Source organism: Coregonus lavaretus (assembly GCF_964263955.1).
Source record: "Coregonus lavaretus genome assembly, chromosome: 3".
Lineage (NCBI taxonomy): Eukaryota > Metazoa > Chordata > Actinopteri > Salmoniformes > Salmonidae > Coregonus > Coregonus lavaretus.
This window is the reverse complement of record NC_139990.1, coordinates 46040396-46067418: the sequence shown is the minus strand read 5'-3', so window position 1 is coordinate 46067418 and position 27023 is coordinate 46040396. Positions and strand designations below refer to the sequence as shown.

The 27023-nt window shown below is 43.5% G+C and overlaps 1 protein-coding gene across 1 annotated transcript; it reads right to left on the bottom strand.

Moving 5' to 3' along the window:
- Window positions 1–777: 777 nt before the first annotated feature.
- LOC311111486 (DENN domain-containing protein 3-like) lies at window positions 778–25894 on the bottom strand (the record flags this gene model as incomplete). The annotated part of the gene is made up of 25 exons (XM_084154223.1): window positions 778–1877; window positions 2300–2437; window positions 2634–2752; window positions 3176–3309; window positions 3958–4115; window positions 9025–9164; window positions 11529–11636; window positions 11990–12119; window positions 14135–14305; window positions 14628–14887; window positions 15363–15446; window positions 15965–16329; window positions 16587–16746; window positions 18077–18261; window positions 20521–20624; window positions 20700–20796; window positions 21102–21257; window positions 21733–21848; window positions 23730–23948; window positions 24202–24312; window positions 24564–24669; window positions 24755–24882; window positions 25046–25161; window positions 25389–25677; window positions 25811–25894. 25 exons carry the CDS (start codon window positions 25892–25894, stop codon window positions 1671–1673), a joined length of 3885 nt encoding a protein of 1294 aa, XP_084010349.1. The 3' UTR covers window positions 778–1670.
- Window positions 25895–27023: the final 1129 nt, after the last annotated feature.

Below are 27023 nucleotides of genomic sequence, written 5' to 3'. Positions count from 1 at the left end.
CTTATTTTCGTATACTAAAGTGACTAATGCAATTTTCATAGATGTTTCATAAAATGTCAACATTGATTATACAAATAGCGACTTTCAATAGAAATAATGTTATTTCGCAATGCAAAAAAATGCTTTGACAACAGAGTTCTCTGTGGTTAAACAGACCCACATTTACATGTCATTCACACCCACAAAGACAGACACAGCAAGATAACTCTGTGTTTCCATTGTCTAACACACACATCCCAAAACATTCCTTTCATTAACCTCCCTGCATAATACTACAACACACAGCAAGCCACGCCCATACCAGAGACCCAGGCAAGGTCCCAAATGCACCCTATTCCCTAAATAGTGCAGTACTTTTGACCACAGCCTTATTGGCCCTGGTCAAAAGTAGTGCACTTTATAGGGAATAGGGTGCCATTTGGGACGTACCCCCAGGGTGCATTAGAGCAGCCTCCCACCACCCTCGGCCAGACCACTGAATCCCTGCCCAGAACATGGACTGGAAGAAGAATGCATTGTGGATGAGGATGCCTGCCATAGTAAGATACAGAATCACTGATCTGTTCGCTGTTTACACCCAAGGCAACCTCGCTTTAAAGGGCTAACTAAGACATATTCACTGAAAAACTAACCCTCAATGCCCATACGATGGGGTGAAGCACACGTCAACTGCTCAGAATATGATTTTAGATGACAATGGTTTGTATTCAAGACCTATTTCAGCGTTCTCTGTATATGAAAGAAAGGGTGACTTGCATGAATAAGTTTAGGAATACAAACCGTACAATACTTTTTTATTGTAAGTGACAGCTAAGACATGGTTGCAGTGGAGATATGAATCTGAAAGAAGACATTTAGTGTATCCAGAACATTGTTAGTGAAATAAGTAAAAATGCAGTGAAACAGTCTGAGAAATGCTATTACATCATCACGCAGTATATAAAGGCAGTCCCCAACATTAAAATAAAGAGAACAGAGGACGACATGGTTCTTCATGATCAGGTAATTCCCTGAGCCTCACTGTCCACTGTATATTTACTGCGTCCCTAAAGGCACCCTATTCTCTATAGGGCTCTGGTCAAAAGTAGTGCACTATATAGGGAATAGCAGGGTCCTCACCAGGATTTTCTAACAAGGTGGTGCTGCTGAGTACGGCAGGGAGGAGGGAGACCAGACCACAAGGTGGCGCAGCGTGGGTGCCACGGGACACAGAATCGAAGAATGTGAAAAACAAAATGGCCAGTCTTCAGTCTTTTATCCAGGAAAAACACATTTCAGAGCAATGCTTTGAAAAAACAAGAACAGTTTATAGTCTATGGCAGGGGCGTTGAACTCTGACCCTATGAGGTCCGGAGCCTGCTGCTTTTCTGTTCTACCTGATAATTCATTGCGCCCACCTGGTGTCCCAGGTCTAAATCAGTCCCTGATTAGAGGGAACAATGAAACAAAGCATTGAAACTGGCTTCGAGGTCCAGAGTTGAGTTTGAGGGGTCTATAGCTTCTTCAGACGTTTAGGACTCCTCAGGGTCTGCAGGGCTCTTCCTCTAACCTGGTCCCAGATCTATTTGTGCTGTTTAGGAAACTCCTGTCATTGTTGTGCCAAACGTTTTATTCACTTAAAAGAGTTGGCGAAACCACACAAACAGATATTGGACCAGGCTACTCGTTCTCTACTCGACCTTCCAAATGGCGATTTTGCCATCCTGGTAGGCGGAGCCGCTGAGTACATAGCGGTCCTCGGCAGAGCACAGTGCCTGGACACTGTCTGTGTGGGCCATCAGCTCCTTCGCCACACTGTGGCTCTCTGTGTCCACTACGTAGATCTTCCCACTCACCCTGCACTGGTCCGGGCTCGGCCCTCTGCAGCCAACCCAGATCTGGAGGAGGGAGGGGTAGAGACAAACAAGGAAGATAAGCTTGTTGAGGCTTTGCAGTTGTACTGTGACATTTACTACCTAAATAAAAAGCAGTGTTTGCTCTGGAAATGCAAATTCTCACTATGAGAAAGAAGATAAATGAATGATGGTAGGGTGGAATGTATGGTATCATTTCTAAGTCCTGTACTATCTTAACTGCTACTTTGAAAGCTTTTGTAGAAATTGCAAAATTCAGAGAAAGACGATTGTTGACAGAATAATTTACTAAATTATTAGGCGCTGCTTATGAATGTGTTTTGTATGGGTTAATAGTAATGTGTTAAGAGGTTCTTATGTTGGTACCCTTCCAATAAAGTCTTACCAGCAAGAAAATGCAAAGAACAGCAGGTGTGAACATCCAACCGAGACCATTATTTTCTCACCTGATTCTTAACCTTGATCATACGGTTGACCCCTGTACAGTTCTGTAGCTGCACCCTCAGGAAAGGCTTGGTCAGGTCTTTAAAGTGCCAGAGACAGAGCTCATCAGAATCAGAACAGCTCGTCCACAACTGGCCCCTCTGAAAGAAACACACAGTGGACTGGTTTAGCCATCAGCTCATGACACTCGCATGACAAGCAAACTGACCGTTGCAAAAATACATTTTGCCTGGCTTGATTACTGAGACCACTTGGAGGCCAAGGTGAAGGGCCAGGATGAGATAAAGATCTTGGTTCAGTGAAATCTCCAAGATGAAGGGAACACAGGCCTACTACCTCTAAGAAGAGGATGAGGCTGCTGAACTCAGTGGGCATGCTCCGTAGATCCTCAGGAAGTGTCATCTTACGAAGTGGGGATCCGTTCTTCCTCAGTTCAATGATGCCGTCTCTGGCACCTAGTCAACATAACAACAAATGGGAACTTTACCTCTACCTACATGTACATTACCTCAATTACCTCGACTAACCTGTACCCCCGCACATTGACTCGGTACCGCTACCCCCTGTATATAGCCTCGTTATTGTTATTTTATTGTTATTTTATTGTTTAGTAAATATTTTAGTAAAACTCTTATTTTTCTTTAAACTGCATTGTTGGTTATAGGCTTGTAAGTAAGCATTTCACGGTAAGGTGTGACAAACACAATTTGATTTGAACAAAAAAAAAACTTTTCTGTCTTTCACTTGACACACTTTTGTTAATTGATCATTGGCAGGGTATACAATACATGGGAGTATGTACAAAAATATAATAATAATAATAATAATAATAATAATATACAGTTAGAGTATAACTATGACTGAGTGAGTTTACTTACAGCACCACAGTGTTCCATTGAAGAGCTGAATGGACATAAGCCTATCACAGGTCAGTTGAAACTGCTTTTTCACTTTTAGCGTTGAGAGGTCCCACAGAATGACTGTTCCATCGGCACTACAGGAGTATGTCTGACTGGGAGGGAGGGAGGAGAGGGACAGTTGGATTAAAACAAGCACCACGCAGAAGCCTGATTGTGGTTTAACTACTGAAGATTCACAGTGTTAAGTAGTGTCGTTTAAGTACACTACTGTCATCTGCTGGTTGGAAATAGGCATCACAACACTGAACACTCCACATTCTAAGAGCCTTGCAAAATTATACTGGGGTGATGTCAGTCAGAATATTAATAATATAATAATATGCCATTTAGCAGACGCTTTTATCCAAAGCGACTTATAGTCATGTGCGCATAAATTTTTACGTATGGGTGGTCCCGGGGATCGAACCCACTACCCTGGCGTTACAAGCGCCATGCTCTAGCAATTGAGCTACAGAGGACCACAATAACTACTTTCTGCAATAGGTGCATTGGTAATTTGAACAGGCAGTAAGAACACTTTATCCTTCCTTTGCAATAGAATCCTGGGTTAATAGTTTGTGAGGGTGAAGTGACAGTAGCATGAAGAGGACTCCGACTGTGTCCCAAATGGCACCCTATTCCCTATACACATACTGCGCTAATTTTTACCATATGAGCCCTGGTCAAAAGGAGTGACCTATATAGGGAATAAGCTGCACTCTGGGACACAGACATACAGTACTATATGTGTAACATTTTACCTCATCTTGTCACTCTCCTCCAGGGCAAAGTCCATAACCTCATGCCTGTGCTCTGTCAGCTGCTTATTGCAGGACATGCTGCGAGTGTCAATTATGTAAATGATGGAATCCTGGGAGCCAATCCATACTTGATCCTGGTCCAATCCCAGCATGCAGTTCTGTGCACATAATAAAGCCACGTATTCAGCACATACACACAGTGAGGGAAAAAAGTATTTGATCCCCTGCTGATTTTGTATGTTTGCCCACTGACAAATAAATTATCAGTCTATAATTTTAATGGTAGGTTTATTTGAACAGTGAGAGACAGAATAACAACAAAAAAATCCATGTCAAAAATGTTATAAATTGATTTGCATTTTAATTAGGGAAAGAAGTATTTGACCCCCTCTCAATCAGAAAGATTTCTGGCTCCCAGGTGTCTTTTATATAGGTAACGAGCTGAGATTAGGAGCACACTCTTAAAGGGAGTGCTCCTAATCTCAGTTTGTTACCTGTATAAAAGACACCTGTCCACAGAAGCAATCAATCAATCAGATTCCAAACTCTCCACCATGGCCAAGACCAAAGAGCTCTCCAAGGATGTCAGGGACAAGATTGCAGACCTACACAAGGCTGGAATGGGCTACAAGACCATCGCCAAGCAGCTTGGTGAGAAGGTGACAACAGTTGGTGCGATTATTCGCAAATGGAAGAAACACAAAAGAACTGTCAATCTCCCTCGACCTGGGGCTCCATGCAAGATCTCACCTCGTGGAGTTGCAATGATCATGAGAACTTTAAGGAATCAGCCCAGAACTACACAGGAGGATCTTACATTTTAGTCATTTAGCAGACGCTCTTATCCAGAGCGACTTACAGTTAATGAATACATATTTTTTTTATACTGGCCCCCCGTGGGAATCGAACCCACAACCCTGGCGTTGCAAACGCCATGCTCTATCAACTGAGCTACATCCCTGCCGGCCATTCCCTCCCCTACCCTGGACGACGCTGGGCCAATTGTGCGCCGCCCATGAGTCTCCCGGTCGCGGCCGGCTGCGACAGAGCCTGGATTCTAACCAGGATCTCTAGTGGCACAGTTAGCACTGCGATGCAGTGCCTTAGACCACTGCGCCACTCAGGAGTCAATGATCTCAAGGCAGCTGGGACCATAGTCACCAAGAAAACCATTGGTAACACACTACGCCGTGAAGGACAGAAATCCTGCTGCGCCCGCAAGGTCCACCTGCTCAAGAAAGCACATATACAGGGCCGTCTGAAGTTTGCCAATGAACATCTGAATGATTCAGAGGAGAACTGGGTGAAAGTGTTGTGGTCAGATGAGACCAAAATGGAGCTCTTTGGCATCAACTCAAGGAGGAATGCTGCCTATGACCCCAAGAACACCATCCCCACCGTCAAACATGGAGGTGGAAACATTATGTTTTGGGGGTGTTTTTCTGCTAAGGGGACAGGACAACTTCACCGCATCAAAGGGACGATGGACAGGGCCATGTACCGTCAAATCTTGGGTGAGAACCTCCTTCCCTCAGCCAGGGCATTGAAAATGGGTCATGGATGGGTATTCCAGCATGACAATGACCCAAAACACACGGCCAAGGCAACAAAAGAGTGGCTCAAGAAGAAGCACATTAAGGTCCTGGAGTGGCCTAGCCAGTCTCCAGACCTTAATCCCATAGAAAATATTTGGAGGGAGCTGAAGGTTCGAGTTGCCAAACGTCAGCCTCGAAACCTTAATGACTTGGAGAAGATCTGCAAAGAGGAGTGGAACAAAATCCCTCCTGAGATGTGTGCAAACCTGGTGGCCAACTACAATAAAGGTCTGACCTCTGTGATTGCCAACAAGGGTTTTGCCACCAAGTACTAGTAGAGGGGTCAAATACTTATTTCCCTCATTAAAATGCAAATAAATTTCTAAAATTTTTGACATGCGTTTTTCTGGATTTTTTTGTTGTTATTCTGTCTCTCACTGTTCAAATAAACCTACCATTAAAATTATAGACTGATCATGACTTTTTCAGTGGGCAAACGTACAAAATCAGCAGGGGATCAAATACTTTTTCCCCCACTGTAATTAGCGTCCCAAATGGCACCAATTCCATATATAGTGCACTACTTTTGACCAAGGCCCATAGGGTTCTCGTCAAAAGAAGCGCACTATATAAGGAATAGGTGCTATTTTTGACGCAGACATACAGTGGGTTGCGAAAGTATTCACCCCCTTGGCATTTTTCCTATTTTGTTGCCTTACAACCTGGAATTAAAATTGATTTTTGGTGGGTTTGTATCATTTGATTTACACAACATGCCTACCACTTTGAAGATGCAAAATATGTTTTTATTGTGAAACAAACAAGAAATAAAACAAAAAAAACAGAAAACTTGAGCATGCATAACTATTCACCCCCCCAAAGTCAATACTTTGTAGAGCCACCTTTTGCAGCAATTACAGCTGCAAGTCTCTTGGGGTATGTCTCTATAAGCTTGGCACATCTAGCCACTGGGATTTTTGCCCATTCTTCAAGACAAAACTGCTCCAGCTCCTTCAAGTTGGATGGGTTCCGCTGGTGTACAGCAATATTTAAGTCATACCACAGATTCTCAATTGGATTGAGGTCTGGGCTTTGACTAGGCCATTCCAAGACATTTAAATGTTTCCCCTTAAACCACTCGAGTGTTGCTTTAGCAGTATGCTTAGGATCATTGTCCTGCTGGAAGGTGAACCTCCGTCCCAGTCTCAAATCTCTGGAAGACTGAAACAGGTTTCCCTCAAGAATTTGTGTTCCTGAGTGGCGCAGTGGTCTAAGGCACTGCATCGCAGTGCTAGCTGTGCCACTAGAGATCCTGATTCGAATCCAGGCTCTGTCGCAGCCGGCCGCGACCGGGAGACTCATGGGCGGTGCACAATTGGCCCAGCGTCGTCCAGGGTAGGGGAGGGAATGGCCGGCAGGGATGTAGCTCAGTTGATAGAGCATGGCGTTTGCAACGCCAGGGTTGTGGGTTTGTTTCCCACAGGGGGCCAATATTAAAAAAAATATGTATTCACTAACTGTGAGTCGCTCTGGATAAGAGCGTCTGCTAAATGACTAAAATGTAAATGTAAGAATTTCCCTGTATTTAGCATCATTCCTTCAATTCTGACCAGTTTCCCAGTCCCTGCTGATGAAAAACATCCCAACAGCATGATGCTGCCACCAACAAGCTTCACTGTGGGGATCGTGTTCTCGGGGTGATGAGAGGTGTTGGGTTTGCGCCAGACATAGCATTTTCCTTGATGGCCAAAAAGCTCAATTTTAGTCTCATCTGACCAGAGTACCTTCTTCCATATGTTTGGGGAGTCTCCCACATGCCTTTTGGCGAACACCAAACATGTTTGCTTATTTTTTCTTTAAGCAATGGCTTTTTTCTGGCCACTCTTCCATAAAGCCCAGCTCTGTGGAGTGTACGGCTTAAAGTGGTCCTATGGACTGTGGAGCTTTGCAGCTCCTTCAGGGTTATCTTTGGTCTCTTTGTTGCCTCTCTGATTAATCCCCTCCTTGCCTGGTCTGTGAGTTGTGGTGGGTGGCCCTCTCTTCGCAGGTCTGTTGTGGTGCCATTTTCTTTTCATTTTTTAATAATGGATTTAATGGTGTTCCGTGGGATGTTCAAAGTTTCTGATATTTTTTTATAACCCAACCCTGATCTGTACTTCTCCACAACTTTGTCCCTGACCTGTTTGGAGAGCTCCTAGCTCTTAATGGTGCCGCTTGCTTGGTGTTGCCCCTTGCTTAGTGGTGTTGCAGACTCTGGGGCCTTTCAGAACAGGTGTATATATACTGAGATCATGTGACAGATCATGTGACACTTAGATTGCACATAGGCAGCCTTTATTTAACTAATTATGTGACTTCTGAAGGTAATTGGTTGCACCAGATCTTATTTAGGGGCTTCATAGCAAAGGGGGTGAATAAATATGCACGCACCACTTTTCCGTTATTTATTTTATCGAATTTTTTGAAACAAGTTTTATTTTTTTATTTTTTTACTTCACCAATTTTGAGTATTTTGTGTATGTCCATTACATGAAATCCAAATAAAAATCCATTGAAATTACAGGTTGTAATGCAACAAAATAGAAAAAACACCAAGGGGGATGAATACTTTTGCAAGGCATATCCAGGTTTAATCCACTGTCATGTGAATGGTAGGAACTCCTGTTCCTGAGACCACAGAAATACATTACAGGACCACCAGGAGGAAACACTGTCAACAGAAGAAAAAGAGAGAGGGAGAGAGAGGAAATGAGAGATAGAGAGAGAGAGAGAGAGAGAGAGAGAGAGAGAGAGAGAGAAAGAGAGAAAATGAGAGCTAGCGAGAGGGAGAGAGAGGGAGAGAGAGAAAGAGAGAGAGAAAGAGAGAAAATGAGAGCTAGAGAGAGGGAGAAAGAGAGAGAAAGAGAGAGAGAAAGAGAGAAAATGAGAGCTAGAGAGGGAGAGAGAGAGAGAGAGAGAGAGAGAGGGAGAGAGAGAGAGAGAGAGAGAGAGAGAGAGAGAGAGAGAGAGAGAGAGAGAGAGAGAGAGAGAGAGAGAACGAGTGAAACAGAGCTAGAGAGTGAGAGGGAGAGAGAGAGAGGGAGAGAGAGAGAGAACAAGTGAAACAGAGCTAGAGAGTGAGAGGGAAAGAGAGTGAGCGAGAGTGAGAGTGAAACAGAGCTAGAGAGTGAGAGTGAGAGTGAGAGTGAGAGTGAGAGTGAGAGAGAGAGAGAGAGAGGGGGAGAACAAGTGAAACAGAGCTAGAGAGGGAGAGAGAGAGAGAGACAGAGAGAAAGAGATCACTGTGTACTTAATTCAATATAACAATTTATTTTCAATGGCTATCTGTAAGCATTTTCACTGAAACAAAGGACATGTTCCAATATCCACACTAGCATATAACCCTTAGAATGCATGGCCAAATCCAATGCTTCTCTCTAAGTGATATGCTACTATAATGTGAATAGTGGAACAAAGCCTAGCAGGGAGGCTTGAGTGATAGGCCAGGGAGAGTGCAGGGGAAATGGTATGTGTACGCTTGCAGACATCATACCAGTTGGGAGGATCCCACTTGAATACAGTTCTGCTGCATGGACCAGCTGGCTGCATCAAACAAGACCACCCTCCCACCACTGAGGGCACACCACAGCTTGGGGTTCCCATCTCCGTCTGCCTCCGAGTAACTCAACTGGCCTGGATAGACAGAGAGAGAGACTGGATAGTCAGTCACAGCAGTTCAGCTTTTACCTGTGAATGTCTACATCAACATCAAATACACTAAACCTGTACAATCCATGGGTCAGTCAGTCAATGGATACACCCACAGTCATATACAGTGGGGAGAACAAGTATTTGATACACTGCCGATTTTGCAGGTTTTCCTACTTACAAAGCATGTAGAGGTCTGTAATTTTTATCATAGGTACACTTCAACTGTGAGAGACGGAATCTAAAACAAAAATCCAGAAAATCACATTGTATGATTTTTAAGTAATTAATTTGCATTTTATTGCATGACATAAGTATTTGATCACCTACCAACCAGTAAGAATTCCGGCTCTCACAGACCTGTTAGTTTTTCTTTAAGAAGCCCTCCTGTTCTCCACTCATTACCTGTATTAACTGCACCTGTTTGAACTCGTTACCTGTATAAAAGACACCTGTCCACACACTCAATCAAACAGACTCCAACCTCTCCACAATGGCCAAGACCAGAGAGCTGTGTAAGGACATCAGGGATAAAATTGTAGACCTGCACAAGGCTGGGATGGGCTACACGACAATAGGCAAGCAGCTTGGTGAGAAGGCAACAACTGTTGGCGCAATTATTAGAAAATGGAAGAAGTTCAAGATGACGGTCAATCACCCTCGGTCTGGGGCTCCATGCAAGATCTCACCTCGTGGGGCATCAATGATCATGAGGAAGGTGAGGAATCAGCCCAGAACCACACGGCAGGACCTGGTCAATGACCTGAAGAGAGCTGGGACCACAGTCTCAAAGAAAACTATTAGTAACACACTACGCCGTCATGGATTAAAATCCTGCAGCGCACGCAAGGTCCCCCTGCTCAAGCCAGCGCATGTCCAGGCCCGTCTGAAGTTTGCCAATGACCATCTGGATGATCCAGAGGAGGAATGGGAGAAGGTCATGTGGTCTGATGAGACAAAAATAGAGCTTTTTGGTCTAAACTCCACTCGCCGTGTTTGGAGGAAGAAGAAGGATGAGTACAACCCCAAGAACACCATCCCAACCGTGAAGCATGGAGGTGGAAAACATCATTCTTTGGGGATGCTTTTCTGCAAAGGGGACAGGACGACTGCACCGTATTGAGGGGAGGATGGATGGGGCCATGTATCACGAGATCTTGGCCAACAACCTCCTTCCCTCAGTAAGAGCATTGAAGATGGGTCGTGGCTGGGTCTTCCAGCATGACAACGACCCGAAACACACAGCCAGGGCAACTAAGGAGTGGCTCCGTAAGAAGCATCTCAAGGTCCTGGAGTGGCCTAGCAAGTCTCCAGACCTGAACCCAATAGAAAATCTTTGGAGGGAGCTGAAAGTCAGTTTTGCGGAGCTGACAGCCCCGAAACCTGAAGGATCTGGAGAAGGTCTGTATGGAGGAGTGGGCCAAAATCCCTGCTGCAGTGTGTGCAAACCTGGTCAAGACCTACAGGAAACGTATGATCTCTGTAATTGCAAACAAAGGTTTCTGCACCAAATATTAAGTTCTGCTTTTCTGATGTATCAAATACTTATGTCATGCAATAAAATGCAAATTAATTACTTAAAAATCATACAATGTGATTTTCTTGGATTTTTTAGATTCCATCTCTCACAGTTGAAGTGTACCTATGATAAAAATTACAGACCTCTACATGCTTTGTAAGTAGGAAAACCTGCAAAATCGGCAGTGTATCAAATACTTGTTCTCCCCACTGTATATATATTATGTGTATATGGTATATAGCTCTCCATTACAACATATCATGTTTTTTTCAGTGCCTTTGAGATCATATTACGTTTGTTGACTCATACTGTACAGTATAACATGTTCATAAGTTACCACACCTGACAAGTGTGAAGAAATTAGACAAAAGTTCACAATACATGCGCATGTACTCGTCTAAGTAAACAGCTGAGAGTAGACAAACAATTAGACCTGTCTGGGTGCTTTCCACTAGTGTGTATTTGCAGCCAACAAAGATGGCTTCAAAGCTCCTCTGGTTTTCAACTCAGATGTATTACTGATGCTAAATTGGTCAATTTAACACCGTCCACCATCATGTCATCTTGTGACTGTCTCAGATAACACAGAGAGAGACCATGGCTAGCAATGATGGCCAGTTCACTGGTTGCATAGCAACAAGATGGTCAATATGTATCAGCACATCTCTTCATGTACTTAACTGGACATGTTAGGACATGCACTTAACTGGACATGTTAGGACATGCACTTAACTGGCACGTAAACAACTTCTATCTTACAGGCAGATACATCAGAGTGAAGATAAGAGACTGAAACTATCATAAAAACTCAGCGGTCTATATCCCCTCACCTGGTGTGTAGAGTAAGACCTGTACAGTCTGGGGAGCTGGGAGGTCAAGCGATGGATTGATCTTGTGTTTCAACGTCTCCGATGTCGTCTTCGGAACCATCATAGGAACTGCTCACAGACAGGAGACAAAATGACATCATGGCATCATATCAGAAGATTATTCACTATCCTGATTACAGAAAATCACAATGAATATCAAACACTATTGTTCTTCAGAGGGTCATACAATGTCATTGATTTAGTTGTATACTTGATCCTTGAACTCCGAGGGCTGGTTTCCTGGAAACTCCTGGACTAAATACATTTTTCAATGATTCTCCATTGAGTTTGTATTTTATTCCAGGACTAGGCTAAATCTGTGTCCGGAACCCCCCACCCTTAAAAATACAAATGGTAAAGCTTACAGCTGATTTATATGCACACAAAAAAAATCAACAGTGTATCTGGACCATAATGCATACCTTCATGTTTCACTCTGTCAAAGTATGCCAGTTTGGAGGCAGCAAATATGGCCTTCTGGGTCTGAAGGCTCCCAACCACAGCATCCATGAGCAGGACGTTAGTCAAAGCCTGCTGCATGTACTGAGGATCCTTAAAGGGAACATGACAACTTATACACACACTGCCTTTACTGAGGATCCTTAAAGGGAACATGACAACTTATACATACACTGCATGTACTGAGGATCCTTAAAGGGAACATGACAACATACACACACTGCCAGTACAGAGGATCCTTAAAGGGAACATGACAACTTATACATACCCTGCATGTACTGAGGATCCTTAAAGGGAACATGACAACTTATACACACACTGCCTGTACTGAGGATCCTTAAAGGGAACATGACAACTTATACACACACTGCATGTATTGAGGATCCTTAAAGGGAACATGAGAACTTACACACACTGCATGTACAGAGGATCCTTAAAGGGAACATGACAACTTATACACACACTGCATGTATTGAGGATCCTTAAAGGGAACATGATAACTTATACACACTGCATGTACTGAGGATCCTTAAGGGAACATGACAACTTATACACACACTTCCTGTACTAATCATCCTTAAAGGGAACATGAAAACTTCTACACACACTGCCTGTACTGAGGATCCTTAAAGGGAACATGACAACATACACACACTTCCTGTACTAAGGATCCTTAAAGGGAACATGATAACTTCTACACACACTTCCTGTACTGAGGATCCTTAAAGGGAACATGACAACTTATACATACACTGCATGTACTGAGGATCCTTAAAGGGAACATGACAATATACACACACTTCCTGTACTGAGGATCCTTAAAGGGAACATGACAACTTCTACACACACTGCCTGTACTGAGGATCCTTAAAGGGAACATGACAACATACACACACTTCCTGTACTAAGGATCCTTAAAGGGAACATGATAACTTCTACACACACTTCCTGTACTGAGGATCCTATAAGAGAGATATACACAACCTACTACACACTACAATGTACAATGAGTAGGGCCAATTAACCAGAGATCACATTAACAGGAAAAAATCATTAGGACAAAATATAATGTTTTCCACAAGAGCAGAGGGGTGGGACAAGCCTGTACCGTATGATTAATATCACTTTAGGAAGCTTGCAGGAAACCATCAGGCCAGAGGGGCGGGACAAACCTGTACCGTAAGATTAATATCACTTCAGGAAGCCTGCAGGAAACCATCAGGCCAGAGGGGCGGGACAAGCCTGTACCGTAAGATTAATATCACTTTAGGAAGCTTGCAGGAAACCATCAGGCTAGATGGGCGGGACAAGCCTGTACCGTAAGATTAATATCACTTTAGGAAGCTTGCAGGAAACCATCAGGCCAGAGGGGCGGGACAAGCCTGTACCGTAAGATTAATATCACTTTAGGAAGCCTGCAGGAAACCATCAGGCCAGAGGGGTGGGACAAGCCTGTACCGTAAGATTAATATCACTTTAGGAAGCTTGCAGGAAACCATCAGGCCAGAGGGGCGGGACAAGCCTGTACCGTAAGATTAATATCACTTTAGGAAGCTTGCAGGAAACCATCAGGCCAGAGGGGTGGGACAAGCATGTACTTTAAGAATAATATCACTTCAGGAAGCCTGCAGAAAACGACCAGGCCAGTGTTTTCCCCAGTGTAAAAAAAAAAGAAGGAAAGTGTGATTTAGGAAACAACAGCTTTTTTAGAAAGGATGCTGTAGTTTGAGAAAGGATGCCGTTGTGACCTTAGGAAATGTCTGCTGCCAAAAGTGCCAACCGATCTTTCATAATAAAAGAATAAAATAAAAGAATGTGACATGTTTTTCAAGACTATGAATAACCACAGGACGCATTCAGGAGGGCAAAATGGACTATGCTAATATTTCTACCCACACGTTCCACAAAGTGTTTAACAGAAGTCACTGCACTGCTTAACAGCTTTTGCTTCCTTCAGACAGCTGCGCCACCGAAAATATAGCAATTCCACAGTGCGGGTTGTGGTATTTCAAGCTGAGTTAGTTGAATGAATTCGACTTGGTTACATACAGTATACCCTACTGAATGCAGCACCAGTCTTTGAGATCATGTCAAAGTTTATATCCTACCTTGTGGACATCTGCCATCCTCCTCCCAGCCCACATCTCTTTGACCATGAGGTTCCACAGGTCACACTCAGACTTCAGGTTGGCCTCAAACACCTCCTTCCTCAGACTGCACTTGATCTTCAGAGACGGGATCCTCAGCAGCAGGAACGGAGCAAAGGAGATTTTCACCTCCTGAAAGGGGGATACCTAGTCAGTTGGACAACTGAATGCATTCAACTGAAATGTGATGAGAGGAATATCAGATGAGTCATCGTCATCATGACATATTTTCCTTTGAACAAAGCCAAACATTGAAGGCAATACACTGTAGTCATACCAATGTACCCTTCCGTATTATTAATTACTCAGTGAGTTTCCAAAAGCTTCATAGCACTAAGATCATCTTTCGTCCATTGCCTATACTTGCCAAATATTATTTTAGTACTACAAAGCTTTCAGAGAACTCATCCCTGAACAGTCCTACTACTACTGCCTAAACATAAAGTAACCACACCTCTATGTCTCTGAACTTGGTGATCTCGATAAACCCAGGCCTCCCGTCAGTGAGCAGGAAGAGCCTCTTCTGTGTCATGGCGATCTTGCCCACTCCCTGGTTGGTTTTGACGGAGCAGGACAGCTTGTAGACACACTCGTTGTTGTCCAGGTGCTCTATGACCTCAGCTGGCAGGTGAACGTCCTGGGCCTCCACCTCCGTCTCCTTCCAGAAGGTGTAGAACACACGGAACACCTCTGGGTCAATCTGCTTCTGTTGCCCTTGAAACACAGGTAACCTACTCTTAGAAGAAATATCAACTCCAATCTTCAAGGAGCCATTCTTTGTATGAGTCGTGGTGTGAATCTAAACAAGGCATGACAAGCCTCAGCAGCCTGAAGAGAACATGCTCATCAAACGCACATTAAAACCATGCAAATGCATTCCATCATTTTAGTTTGATGTTCATGCATGTCATACAAGCCAATAGAAACAAGCTACTTCAAACAGCATCCATTGTAAACAGGAACACTGTGTTTTGTCAAAGCAAAGAGCACACGTATACGTCTTTCATAGCTGAAGACGCCCCATTAAACAACAGCCATACATCTCATGTATGATGTCATGGAACGAGCGTTAAATCCAAGCAGAGATGAAGATGGAGAGAAAAATCTGAGATGCCACATGAGTCCCGCTGACCCGTCATACGATGGGATGCTGCAGGCAAACTGGACATAGGCCTAGTCTTTTGCTTACCATCCAATGAGGAGTCGATGTAAAATACTGATTTGGAGGGACTCCTCATGGCTGAATCCAAACCCAAGTCACTCTTACAAGATCCTATTAATAAAGTAAGGATAATCAGATGACACACACCGTGTTCCTAGGCAGAGTAGTACTGTATTTCAAACTGTATTAACAGATCAATCACTTGTTTATTATTATGGGTGTTCTTATTGTTATAGTACAACCATACTGTACTGCTCATGTATTTCCATGTCCTGTCAATGAGAGGCCTGACCGCTAAGTCACTTTCCCACAGTGAGAGCCTCAAACAGCCTATGGATAGTAAATCTCAACTTACCCTCAAAGAGCCTATGGATGGTAAATCTCAATTTACCCACAGTGAGAGCCTCAAACAGCCTATGGATGGTAAATCTCTAATTACCCACAGTGAGAGCCTCAAACATCCTATGGATGGTAAATCTCAATTTACCCACAGTGAGAGCCTCAAACAGCCTACGGATGGGTAAGTCACTTACCCACAGTGAGAGCCTCAAACAGCCTATGGATGGTAAGTCTCAACTTACCCACAGTGAGAGCCTCAGACAGCCAATGGATGGTAAATCTCAACTTACCCACAGTGAGAGCCTCAAACAACCTATGGATGGTGGTGACGTCTTTCACAATCCCAGACTCCTGGATGCGCTTCACAAAGTCCTCCTGCAGCATGTGGGTTTTAGGGAGCTGAAACTTCTTCACGTGGTCGTCAGCTTGGACCAGCACCATCTCGTTGTCTGTCTTCACCTTGAAGATGAGCCGCTTGAGCTCTGGCCGCTGGTCTGCCTGGGAGCGCTCGTCCTTCTGCAGCGAGTCCACTAGCGTCTTCACCAGGACGGTGGGGAAGATCTCGATGTCCGTCTTGTAGAGGTTCTGGAAGTCGCTGAGGGCGTCAAGACGCTTGGAACACAGCGTGTTCATGAAGCCGCGCAGGTAGAAGTACCTTGGAAATAGGGAAAGGGTTGTATGGACAGTAGTGTGACGTATGTAGTGCGTATTCTGACCGGTTGGACACACACTAATGCGCCCTCTCTCTTTCTCGCTCACCAGGTGCCTCTCGTTGCTACCGGCAGGAGCATTGCCTTTGTAAACTTGGCGGTTTGGTCACTTTATGAGGACTTTTTTAGATGTAGTTTGTTTAAAGTGTGGCTTCACAAATATAAATGAGTAAACCTAATGTTCTAAACAAAGCAGAAGTACCTGGCCAGGAGAGTGGAGTTCTCAGGAGGAACACAGAAGATGGCCTTCCCCAGTAGTATGATCAGCTCTCCGTAGTAGTTCTGGACATAGTGGTGCACCATGGGAGGAGGAAACTCTGGCAGCTTGAAGATCTTCACAGGCTTGGGCGGGATCTTGAGGGCTGTGTAGAAAAAGAGAAAAAGACTGACACTGTAAACATAGGAGCCTTAAAGGAAAATTACAAAACAAATTACTTCATATTTATCATCTCCAGCACCACCCCAACATCAACATATGTTAAAATGGCGCGTTTCTATGTTTTATAGTAAAAAAGATAGAGGGGGATAAGTGTTTTCAATGACATCAACCAATAACTAGACAATTAGTAAGCAATTAGTAGGTAATGCCTCCTCATAATTGGTTAATATCACATGACGCTCACCAATGATGTCATTGGAACGCTTAACTCCCTCAATCTTTTTTATTACAAAATATGGAAACGTGCCATTTTCACATATGTTGATGTTGGGGTGGTGCTGGAGATGATGAATATGAAGTTGAACATTTGTGAAATGTCCCTTTTTAAGATGAATCTTCTTGTTCACAGAAGGCCTAATGACTTGCACTTGACTTTAACCTTCCTGCTTACTCCCTCCTAATTCCAGTAACCTTCCAACTGGGATTTCTGGAAAACCTGGGAATATGGGGAAAGTTACTGGAATTTTTTAACCCTATTAGAAAAAAAAGTGCTATCTAGAACGTAAAAGGGTTCTTCGTCTGTCCCCATAGGAGGACCCTTTGAAGAACCCTTTTTGGTTCCAGGTAGAACCAGAGATACGTAACACTACATTGTTTGTGTTATAACAGTGTGAAGTCAGTTTTCATTAGCTGACAACAACAGACATGACTTGTTATGACATCTGTTATGACAGTGTTATGTAAAGTAGCCTTTTAGAAGGACGTTTCAAGGAAAGTGTAAGCGCATAATGTTACTGAGTAATGTTAATGTAACCGTGTAATGTTACTAACCTCACAGTATATGTGTTAATCAGTGTGTAGCTATTATTAGTCCTCCCACTGCTAGGGTTGTAAAATTACAGTAACTTTCCCAAAATTATCTGGTTTTCCAGAAATCCCGTTTGGATGATTTCCTGTTTACTCCCTCCTAATTCCAGTAATCTTCCAACCAGGATTTCTGGAAAACCTGGGAATTTGGGGAAAGTTACTGGAAGTTTGTAACCCTCTTAGAAAAAAAAAGGTGCGATCTAGAACCTAAAAGGGTTCTTCGGCTGTCCCCATAGGATAAGAGGACCCTTTGAAGAACCCTTTTTGGTTCCAGGTAGAACACTTTTGGGTTCCATGTACAACCCTTTCCACAGAGAGTTCTATATGGAACCCAAAAGGGTTCTAACTAGAACCAAAAAGGGTTCTACCTGGAACCAAAAAGGGTTACCCTATGGGGACAGCCCAAAGAACCGTTTTAGAACCCTTTTTTCTAAGAGTGTACTCACCACTCTCAGGGATGATGATCTTCTTGAGGGAGGTATGTCTGAGGAGGTTGAGGGGGTGCTCCTCTCCCAGGTTGGGGAGGCTCATCCCCAGCCTCTTGTTCAGATGGTTCTCTGGGCGGCTGCTATACTTCCTGGCCATCTCCTGCATGGTGGGCCTCCTGGGGATGTCGATCATCGCCTTCATTCTGACATGGGACAAATACCATACAGACCCTAAATACCATACAGACCCTAAATACCATACAGACCCTAAATACCATACAGCACCCTAAATACCATACAGTACCCTAAATACCATACAGTACCCTAAATACCATACAGTACCCTAAATACCATACATGACTGTATACCATACAGTACCCTAAATACCATACAGTACCCTAAATACCATACAGACCCTAAATACCATACAGACCCTAAATACCATACAGTACCTTAAATACCATACAGTACTGTATACCATACAGTACCCTAAAAACCATACAGGACTGTATACCATACAGACCCTAAATACCATACAGGACTGTATACGATACAGACCCTAAATACCATACAGACCCTAAATACCATACAGACCCTAAATACCATACAGTACCCTAAATACCATACAGGACTGTATACCATACATACCCTAAATACCATAAGGACTGTATACCATACAGACCCTAAATACCATACAGGACTGTATACCATACAGACCCTAAATACCATACAGGACTGTATACCATACAGACCCTAAATACCATACAGGACTGTATACGATACAGACCCTAAATACCATACAGACCCTAAATACCATACAGACCCTAAATACCATACAGTACCCTAAATACCATACAGTACCCTAAATACCATACAGGACTGTATACCATACATACCCTAAATACCATAAGGACTGTATACCATACAGACCCTAAATACCTTAAGGACTGTATACCATACAGACCCTAAATACCATACAGGACTGTATACCATACAGACCCTAAATACCATACAGGACTGTATACCATACAGACCCTAAATACCATACAGACCCTAAATACCATAAAAGGACTGTATACCATACAGACCCTAAATACCATACAAGACCCTAAATACCATACAAGACCCTAAATACCATGCAATACCCTAAATACCATACAAGACCCTAAATACCATACAATACCCTAAATACCATACAATACCCTAAATACCATACAAGACCCTAAACCTGTCATAGATTTAGCATGTTTGCAGTGGGGTGTTATGTAACAGAATTCAATAATTTCCCAAATCGCTCCTCCAGTACCCCTAGCCAGTTTCTTTCACTTTATCTATTCCAGCACTAGCACACCTGATTCAACTGGTCAACTAATCATCCAGTCTAACTGGTCAACTAATCATCCAGCCTAACTGGTCAACTAATCATCCAGCCTAACTGGTCAACTAATCATCCAGTCTAACTGGTCAACTAATCATCCAGCCTAACTGGTCAACTAATCATCCAGCCTAACTGGTCAACTAATCATCCAGCCTAACTGGTCAACTAATCATCCAGTCTAACTGGTCAACTAATCATCCAGCCTAACTGGTCAACTAATCATCAAGCCTAACTGGTCAACTAATCATCAAGCCTAACTGGTCAACTAATCATCAAGCCTAACTGGTCAACTAATCATCCAGCCTAACTGGTCAACTAATCATCCAGCCTAACCGGTCAACTAATCATCCAGCCTAACTGGTCAACTAATCATCCAGCCTAACTGGTCAACTAATCATCAAGCCTAACTGGTCAACTAATCATCCAGCCTAACTGGTCAACTAATCATCCAGCCTAACTGGTCAACTAATCATCCAGCCTAACTGGTCAACTAATCATCAAGCCTAACTGGTCAACTAATCATCAAGCCTAACTGGTCAACTAATCATCAAGCCTAACTGGTCAACTAATCATCCAGCCTAACTGGTCAACTAATCATCCAGCCTAACTGGTCAACTAATCATCCAGCCTAACTGGTCAACTAATCATCAAGCCTAACTGGTCAACTAATCATCAAGCCTAACTGGTCAACTAATCATTCAGCCTAACTGGTCAACTAATCATCGAAGCTCTCAAACACTGTAAATGGATGGGGGTTCTCGAAGAGAGGTTTGAGAAAAACCCCTCCGCTGTACATTCAAATATTGAACAATGATACAACATCCAACAGACTGGATAACTGGATCAGACTTGTAGAGAAACTCTTCCTTTGATGTTAACAAAGCATGTTTGCAGCAGTGTGTTCTATAAAATAATTATGTGACTGAATAATTGGACTGAATTCCATAACATGTCCAGGCAGGTTACCAGTGGTGCCATAACTCAGGATTCATTCTAACCATCACTGTACCCATCAGGGAGAAAAGTGATTTGGAGGGTAGGGGAAGGGATATGCAGGAATGGGATATTGTAAGTGAGAGCTTACTTCTGTGTCTCTGAGCGAGTGTTGACTTCCATGCGTGTGAAAGCATCCATCTTCCTATTGAGGCGGTCCTTCAGGAATGAATGAAAGATATGTGTCTCCAAGACCTACACGGACACACAGGTATAAATTGACCGTAGGAATCAACCGTACTCTTTATAGCGATAGTGATCAACATGTACCTTTTTATAAAAGGGTTGGTCAGCTTGCTCTCTGGTCTTCAGGAACTCTTCACTATTAAACACTCTGTGTTCATAGTTCAGGTGACCACTGACATCCCTGATGAAAGGCGGAAATGCAACGGACCATTAATACACAGGCTACATTAGTGCCTTTAAAGACTAGGAAATATAACATCCTCGTACACCTCACCGGGGTGACTTCCTCCTTATAGAAAACAACACCAACAAAATCTCACATATGCCACTATTAGCTCTTCCCAGTGTGGGCATTCCTCAAGGGAGAGCAGTCTTGGCAGATTTGAATTTACTTGTTGATGTCTGTAAGCAGGAAGTCCACCCGCTGTGTATGATGATGTCATACTTTAAGCACCTCAGAAAAAGAGTATGAACAGTACGACTGACCTGAACATGTTGACAATTAACTCCAAGGTAACCTTCTGTATTTCCCAGTTCAGGTTCTGCTGCCATTTTCTTCTCAGCATGCGCATCTCGTTAATGTCTGCGCCGGCCCCTTGGTGACACACCTCTAGATCATATTGTAGCTGGAGGCCTTTCCTCCTGTAGAGCAGCAGGAGGACAAAAAACTGTTGTTCACTCACTGACACAAAAAACAATGTTATATAAACATGACTGTTCGTGCCAGAATGTGAGTGATAACTGATGTGATATTCTACCTCTCAATATCCTCATTCTGTGTTATTGAGACAATGGATGTCTCATTTCAGTTGTAGTGAGCTTCAGCACAGAACAGAGCACATAGTCTGCATTGTCTATGTATTCCTCCTGTTATAATGTTTTTCTCTCTGCATTGTTGGGAAGGGCCCGCAAGTAAGCATTTCACTGTTAGTCGACACTTGTTCTTTACGAAGCATGTCACAAATAAAATGTTAATTGATTCTCAAATCGCACCCTATTTCCTATATAGTGCACTACTTTTTACGAGGGCCCATAAGACTCTGGTCAAAAGTAGTACACTATTCCCTAGTAGTGCACTATATAGGGAACAGGGTGCCATTTGGAATGTGTGTCCTACCGCTTGGTAAAACACTCTGCTGAAGCGAAGGGGACATCTGGTAGGTCGACAGTCTCTGAGCAGGAGGACGACACTGTTCCATCATCGATATTAATCAAGATCAGGTCGTCTGTTTCCTGTCATAGAGAATAGAAGAGAGTTCCAAAAACATTCAAAAGTCAAAGCTTTCTTTCTCCAACTGCTATGACATTTCAACTGTTTGGAAACGGAACAAGACACTAAAACCAAGCAGTAGGTCTAAACACTGTATATGGACAGATGGACACTTGTCATGAAAATCATATTGTTGTCCAACATCAAATAACATAACAAAGACATACAGTGGGGGAAAAAAGTATTTAGTCAGCCACCAATTGTGCAAGTTCTCCCACTTAAAAAGATGAGAGAGGCCTGTAATTTTCATCATAGGTACACGTCAACTATGACAGACAAAATGAGAAAAAAAAATCCAGAAAATCACATTGTAGGATTTTAAATGAATTTATTTGCAAATTATGGTGGAAAATAAGTATTTGGTCAATAACAAAAGTTTCTCAATACTTTGTTATATACTCTTTGTTGGCAATGACACAGGTCAAACGTTTTCTGTAAGTCTTCACAAGGTTTTCACACACTGTTGCTGGTATTTTGGCCCATTCCTCCATGCAGATCTCCTCTAGAGCAGTGATGTTTTGGGGCTGTCGCTGGGCAACACGGACTTTCAACTACCTCCAAAGATTTTCTATGGGGTTGAGATCTGGAGACTGGCTAGGCCACTCCAGGACCTTGAAATGCTTCTTACAAAGCCACTCCTTCGTTGCCCGGGCGGTGTGTTTGGGATCATTGTCATGCTGAAAGACCCAGCCACGTTTCATCTTCAATGCCCTTGCTGATGGAAGGAGGTTTTCACTCAAAATCTCACGATACATGGCCCCATTCATTCTTTCCTTTACACGGATCAGTCGTCCTGGTCCCTTTGCAGAAAAACAGCCCCAAAGCATGATGTTTCCACCCCCATGCTTCACAGTAGGTATGGTGTTCTTTGGATGCAACTCAGCATTCTTTGTCCTCCAAACACGACGAGTTGAGTTTTTACCAAAAAGTTATATTTTGGTGTCATCTGACCATATGACATTCTCCCAATCCTCTTCTGGATCATCCAAATGCACTCTAGCAAACTTCAGACGGGCCTGGACATGTACTGGCTTAAGCATGGGGACACGTCTTGCACTGCAGGATTTGAGTCCCTGGCGGCGTAGTGTGTTACTGATGGTAGGCTTTGTTACTTTGGTCCCAGCTCTCTGCAGGTCATTCACTAGGTCCCCCCGTGTGGTTCTGGGATTTTTGCTCACAGTTCTTGTGATCATTTTGACCCCACGGGGTGAGATCTTGCGTGGAGCCCCAGATCGAGGGAGATTATCAATGGTCTTGTATGTCTTCCATTTCCTAATAATTGCTCCCATTGTTGATTTCTTCAAACCAAGCTGCTTACCTATTGCAGATTCAGTCTTCCCAGCCTGGTGCAGGTCTACAATTTTGTTTTTTTCTGGTGTCCTTTGACAGCTCTTTGGTCTTGGCCATAGTGGAGTTTGGATTGTGACTGTTTGAGGTTGTGGACAGGTGTCTTTTATACTGATAACAAGTTCAAACAGGTGCCATTAATACAGGTAACGAGTGGAGGACAGAGGAGCCTCTTAAAGAAGAAGTTACAGGTCTGTGAGAGCCAGAAATCTTGTTTGTAGGTGACCAAATACTTATTTTCCACCCTAATTTGCTAATAAATTCATAAAAAATCCTACAATGTGATTTTCTGGAGAAAAAAAATTCTCAATTTGTCTGTCATAGTTGACGTGTACCTATGATGAAAATTACAGGCCTCTCTCATCTTTTTAAGTGGGAGAACTTGCACAATTGGTGGCTGACTAAATACTTTTTTTCCCCACTGTAACCATGGTTATATAAAGGATGTACCAAGGTTGTAATAAAGAAACTACTACTACTAATACAAAGCTTCCTACCGCAGCGACCTCCTCAAAGTGGTTGAGGTGGCAGCCCATGAGGAAGGCGGTGGGGGCCATGACGAAGTCCAGCATCTGGCCTGAGAGGATGGGCACGTAGGGGTGTTGCCAGTGGAGGGGGTGGATGTAGACCATGAAACACTCTGCCACCAGGGTGAGGCGGGCCCAGTCAGCTGAGAAGAACACTACCCTCTGCTCCATCAAGATACCAGTGATGATCTGGACAAACCAACACAGGGCCAGGGGTCAATACTACCAGAGGAGAGGAGAGGAGAGGAGAGGAGAGGAGCGGAGAGGAGAGGAGAGGAGAGGAGAGGAGAGGAGAGGAGAGGAGAGGAGAGGAGAGGAGAGGAGAACTGTATTGTCCATTGAAACAGACATTTGTGTTGCCAGACTGGGATGAAGTTAAAACACCACTCCGAACACTTCAGTTGAATGGCTCGTTGTAGAAAATGCTGTTACCTGTCCTCACCTGTAAAATCTGTTTGGACCTAAAGCACAGATGGAGGTCCAGGTCTACAACGGGGTGATCCTTATCCTCTCTGGAAGGTAGTACGATCATCAGGGGTCTCAGGTTGAACACCTGGGCACAGTCAGGGGTGAATACATCATCAACATCACTACACATTCAGGTAGTAGTAGTAGTAGAGTGTTTTGTATTTTTGGGTCATTTTTATTCAGACCGTTGGATGGAGAGAGGGGGAGACGTGAGGGACCGAGGAGGAATCAAACCCTAACAATGCATTGTTCATGTAGAGTGACTGGTGTTAAAATACAACCAACCACTGGTACTTCAGTTAGCCTAGCAGTTTGGATAGATATAAAGCAGCTCACCACATGTAGTTGTCCAGGGGGTGGAATGGGCACCAGAGCAAGTTTGGCTGCAAATTCCTTCACCATCTCTTCAGACAACCTGCATGTTCTAAGCTGTACCAACAAACTACGGAAGTGTACAGAAGAGAATGAAAGATTTAAGAAATGACAATACACAGATACGGCTGTACTGAAGATGTATTGACCCTTACCAAGACAGACAGTCCTTGAGAGCATTGTAGTAAGGATGCTTGGATATGACACAGATGGCATAAGCAATGTAGAGCTTAGTGGTCTTGGTGGATGACCAGTGTCCATTCTGATAGAACATTGACCCTTCCTATGAGGACAGAAGTGACAAATCAACTGTCTGAGCATTGAGTCTTTCGCAGGAAGAAGCGTCATAATAGCGAAAGCGTTTAACACAGTGTTTTGTTTTGCACAGCTTTATAATGAAAATGATCATATGTTTATGAAGGAGAATAAAAAGGGAAGTCTCACACCTGAAATGGTCTATAACACTGAACAACCACTCCATGGGTTTGGTTACCGAACACATCCGTGAAGACTAGAAAGTGAAAGCGCTCTTCTTTTGGTTCATTTGTTACTTGAAGCCCCCCTGATTTCAGAAAAGAAGGATTATTTGTATCTCTCTATTGTTAGACAGTGCATTGGGCAATGTCTTCGAGCTAATGTTTTAATGCAATGACATTGTAAATAGGGATGTCTGTCAGCCTTCATTTTGGTATGGCGTTTACCTCAAGTCAAGTCAAAACAAGTCAAGTCATCTTTATAATCCCAACAATGACAAATTTAACTGGCTATCAGCTTCACGATATACTCTACCTGGAAAACAGAGTTGGGGCAGGGCCATGAGGTCGATGTCCTTGGGGACGCTGACATCCTCCGTTATAGTGGCCCCCTCACTGCTCCCTGCCCCTCCAGGGCCACTAGGAGCCACCACTGGCCTCTCCTTCTTCTTGATAAAGGACCGTCTGCATTGGACTTGACTGAAGGTTCTGGGGCCACCAGACTCATCGGCATTCTCTTTGGTCACAAACGGAGGCACGTGGACTTGCAAGACCTCTGAGTCTAAAAAAGGGACGTCTGTTGTCCTGTTGCCCTGCTGTAAAGACTAAACAGAACATTCCACGTTAACCTCCATTTTACAGACAGGGCACATAGGGCTTTTTGATTCAATATTTATTCAACAACAACCTAGCCTAATAAGCTTTGTATAAAAAATTGCATTTGCTGATTGGCATTACCTGGTAGACATCCTTGAGTTGATCCCCAGAGGCTCCGACGACAACACATGCTTCCAGTAACCCTGAGGGAAGATGGTCTGCCATCAGAACCTGACTTTCCTCCTCTGTACCTCAGGCTCACAATGGTGGAATCACATCCAAGCATGGGATCTGTGCTTTGGAGGAGCAAGCGAGAGAGAGGGTGAGAGAGAGAGAGAGAGAGAGAGAAAGAAAGAGAAAAAGGGTGAGAGAGAGACAGAGATTGTTCTTCAGAAACAGGAGTCACACTCCTTGGCTTGTTCATTTGGGCAAGTTGTTTTACCCTTGATCACAGCACCTGGATAACAAGATAAAGAACACATGACATCCTGCTTATTATATCACCTTTTAATAGATATTCCCAATAACAACAACAACATCAAGCCGAGAGGCCCGCAGGCTTGAAACACAGTTCACCTGATCACTACTAGGCCAATAAACCAAATGCTCTGAGAAACCATTAAAAAATGTGTCAAAAGCAACCATGGAATCACCTCGCCAAACAACAAAGCAGAGTTGGTGGACATACAGCTGTAGTCATGTAAAGTACAAGCTCTTCTCCTCTGTAAAGGCAGCCACCTAAGGAGATAAAAGATACACCAACTTTAATTGCATTTCCCTGCTTGAGGGGCAGTTCTGAGCAAATTGGATTAATGTGTGCTGAAGACAGAGATACCCTTTAATAGGTCACTGAGAAAACTCTACAGAGTGGCACAGTTCACTTTATGATGGGTGGGTGGATGGCCTAGTGCTACTGTATTGAAAATAAGTGCCTTTTGAGATTTCAATTTTTTTTAAATAAAAATCTCTTTGGCATCTACAATAGACCTGTGATTTTCTAATGGGCTGTCTGAAAGGCGACCAGTCACCAGTTCCTGCATTCCTTTGCATAGGAGAACAACAAGTGTTCATATGATACACATGAATCACGTCATGGCTCCCGAGTGGTGCAGCGTTCTAAGGCACTGCATCTCAGTGCTAGAGGCCTCACTACAGACCCTGGTTCGATTCCAGGCTGTATCACAATCCGGCCGTGATTGTAAATAATAATTTGTTCTTAACTGACTTGCATAGTTAAATAATAGGCTTTACAGGAGCAATTAGGGGTAAGTGCCTTGCTCAAGGGCACATCGACAGATTTTTCACCTAGTCGGCTCGGGGATTAGAACCATCGACCTTTTGGTTACTGGCACAA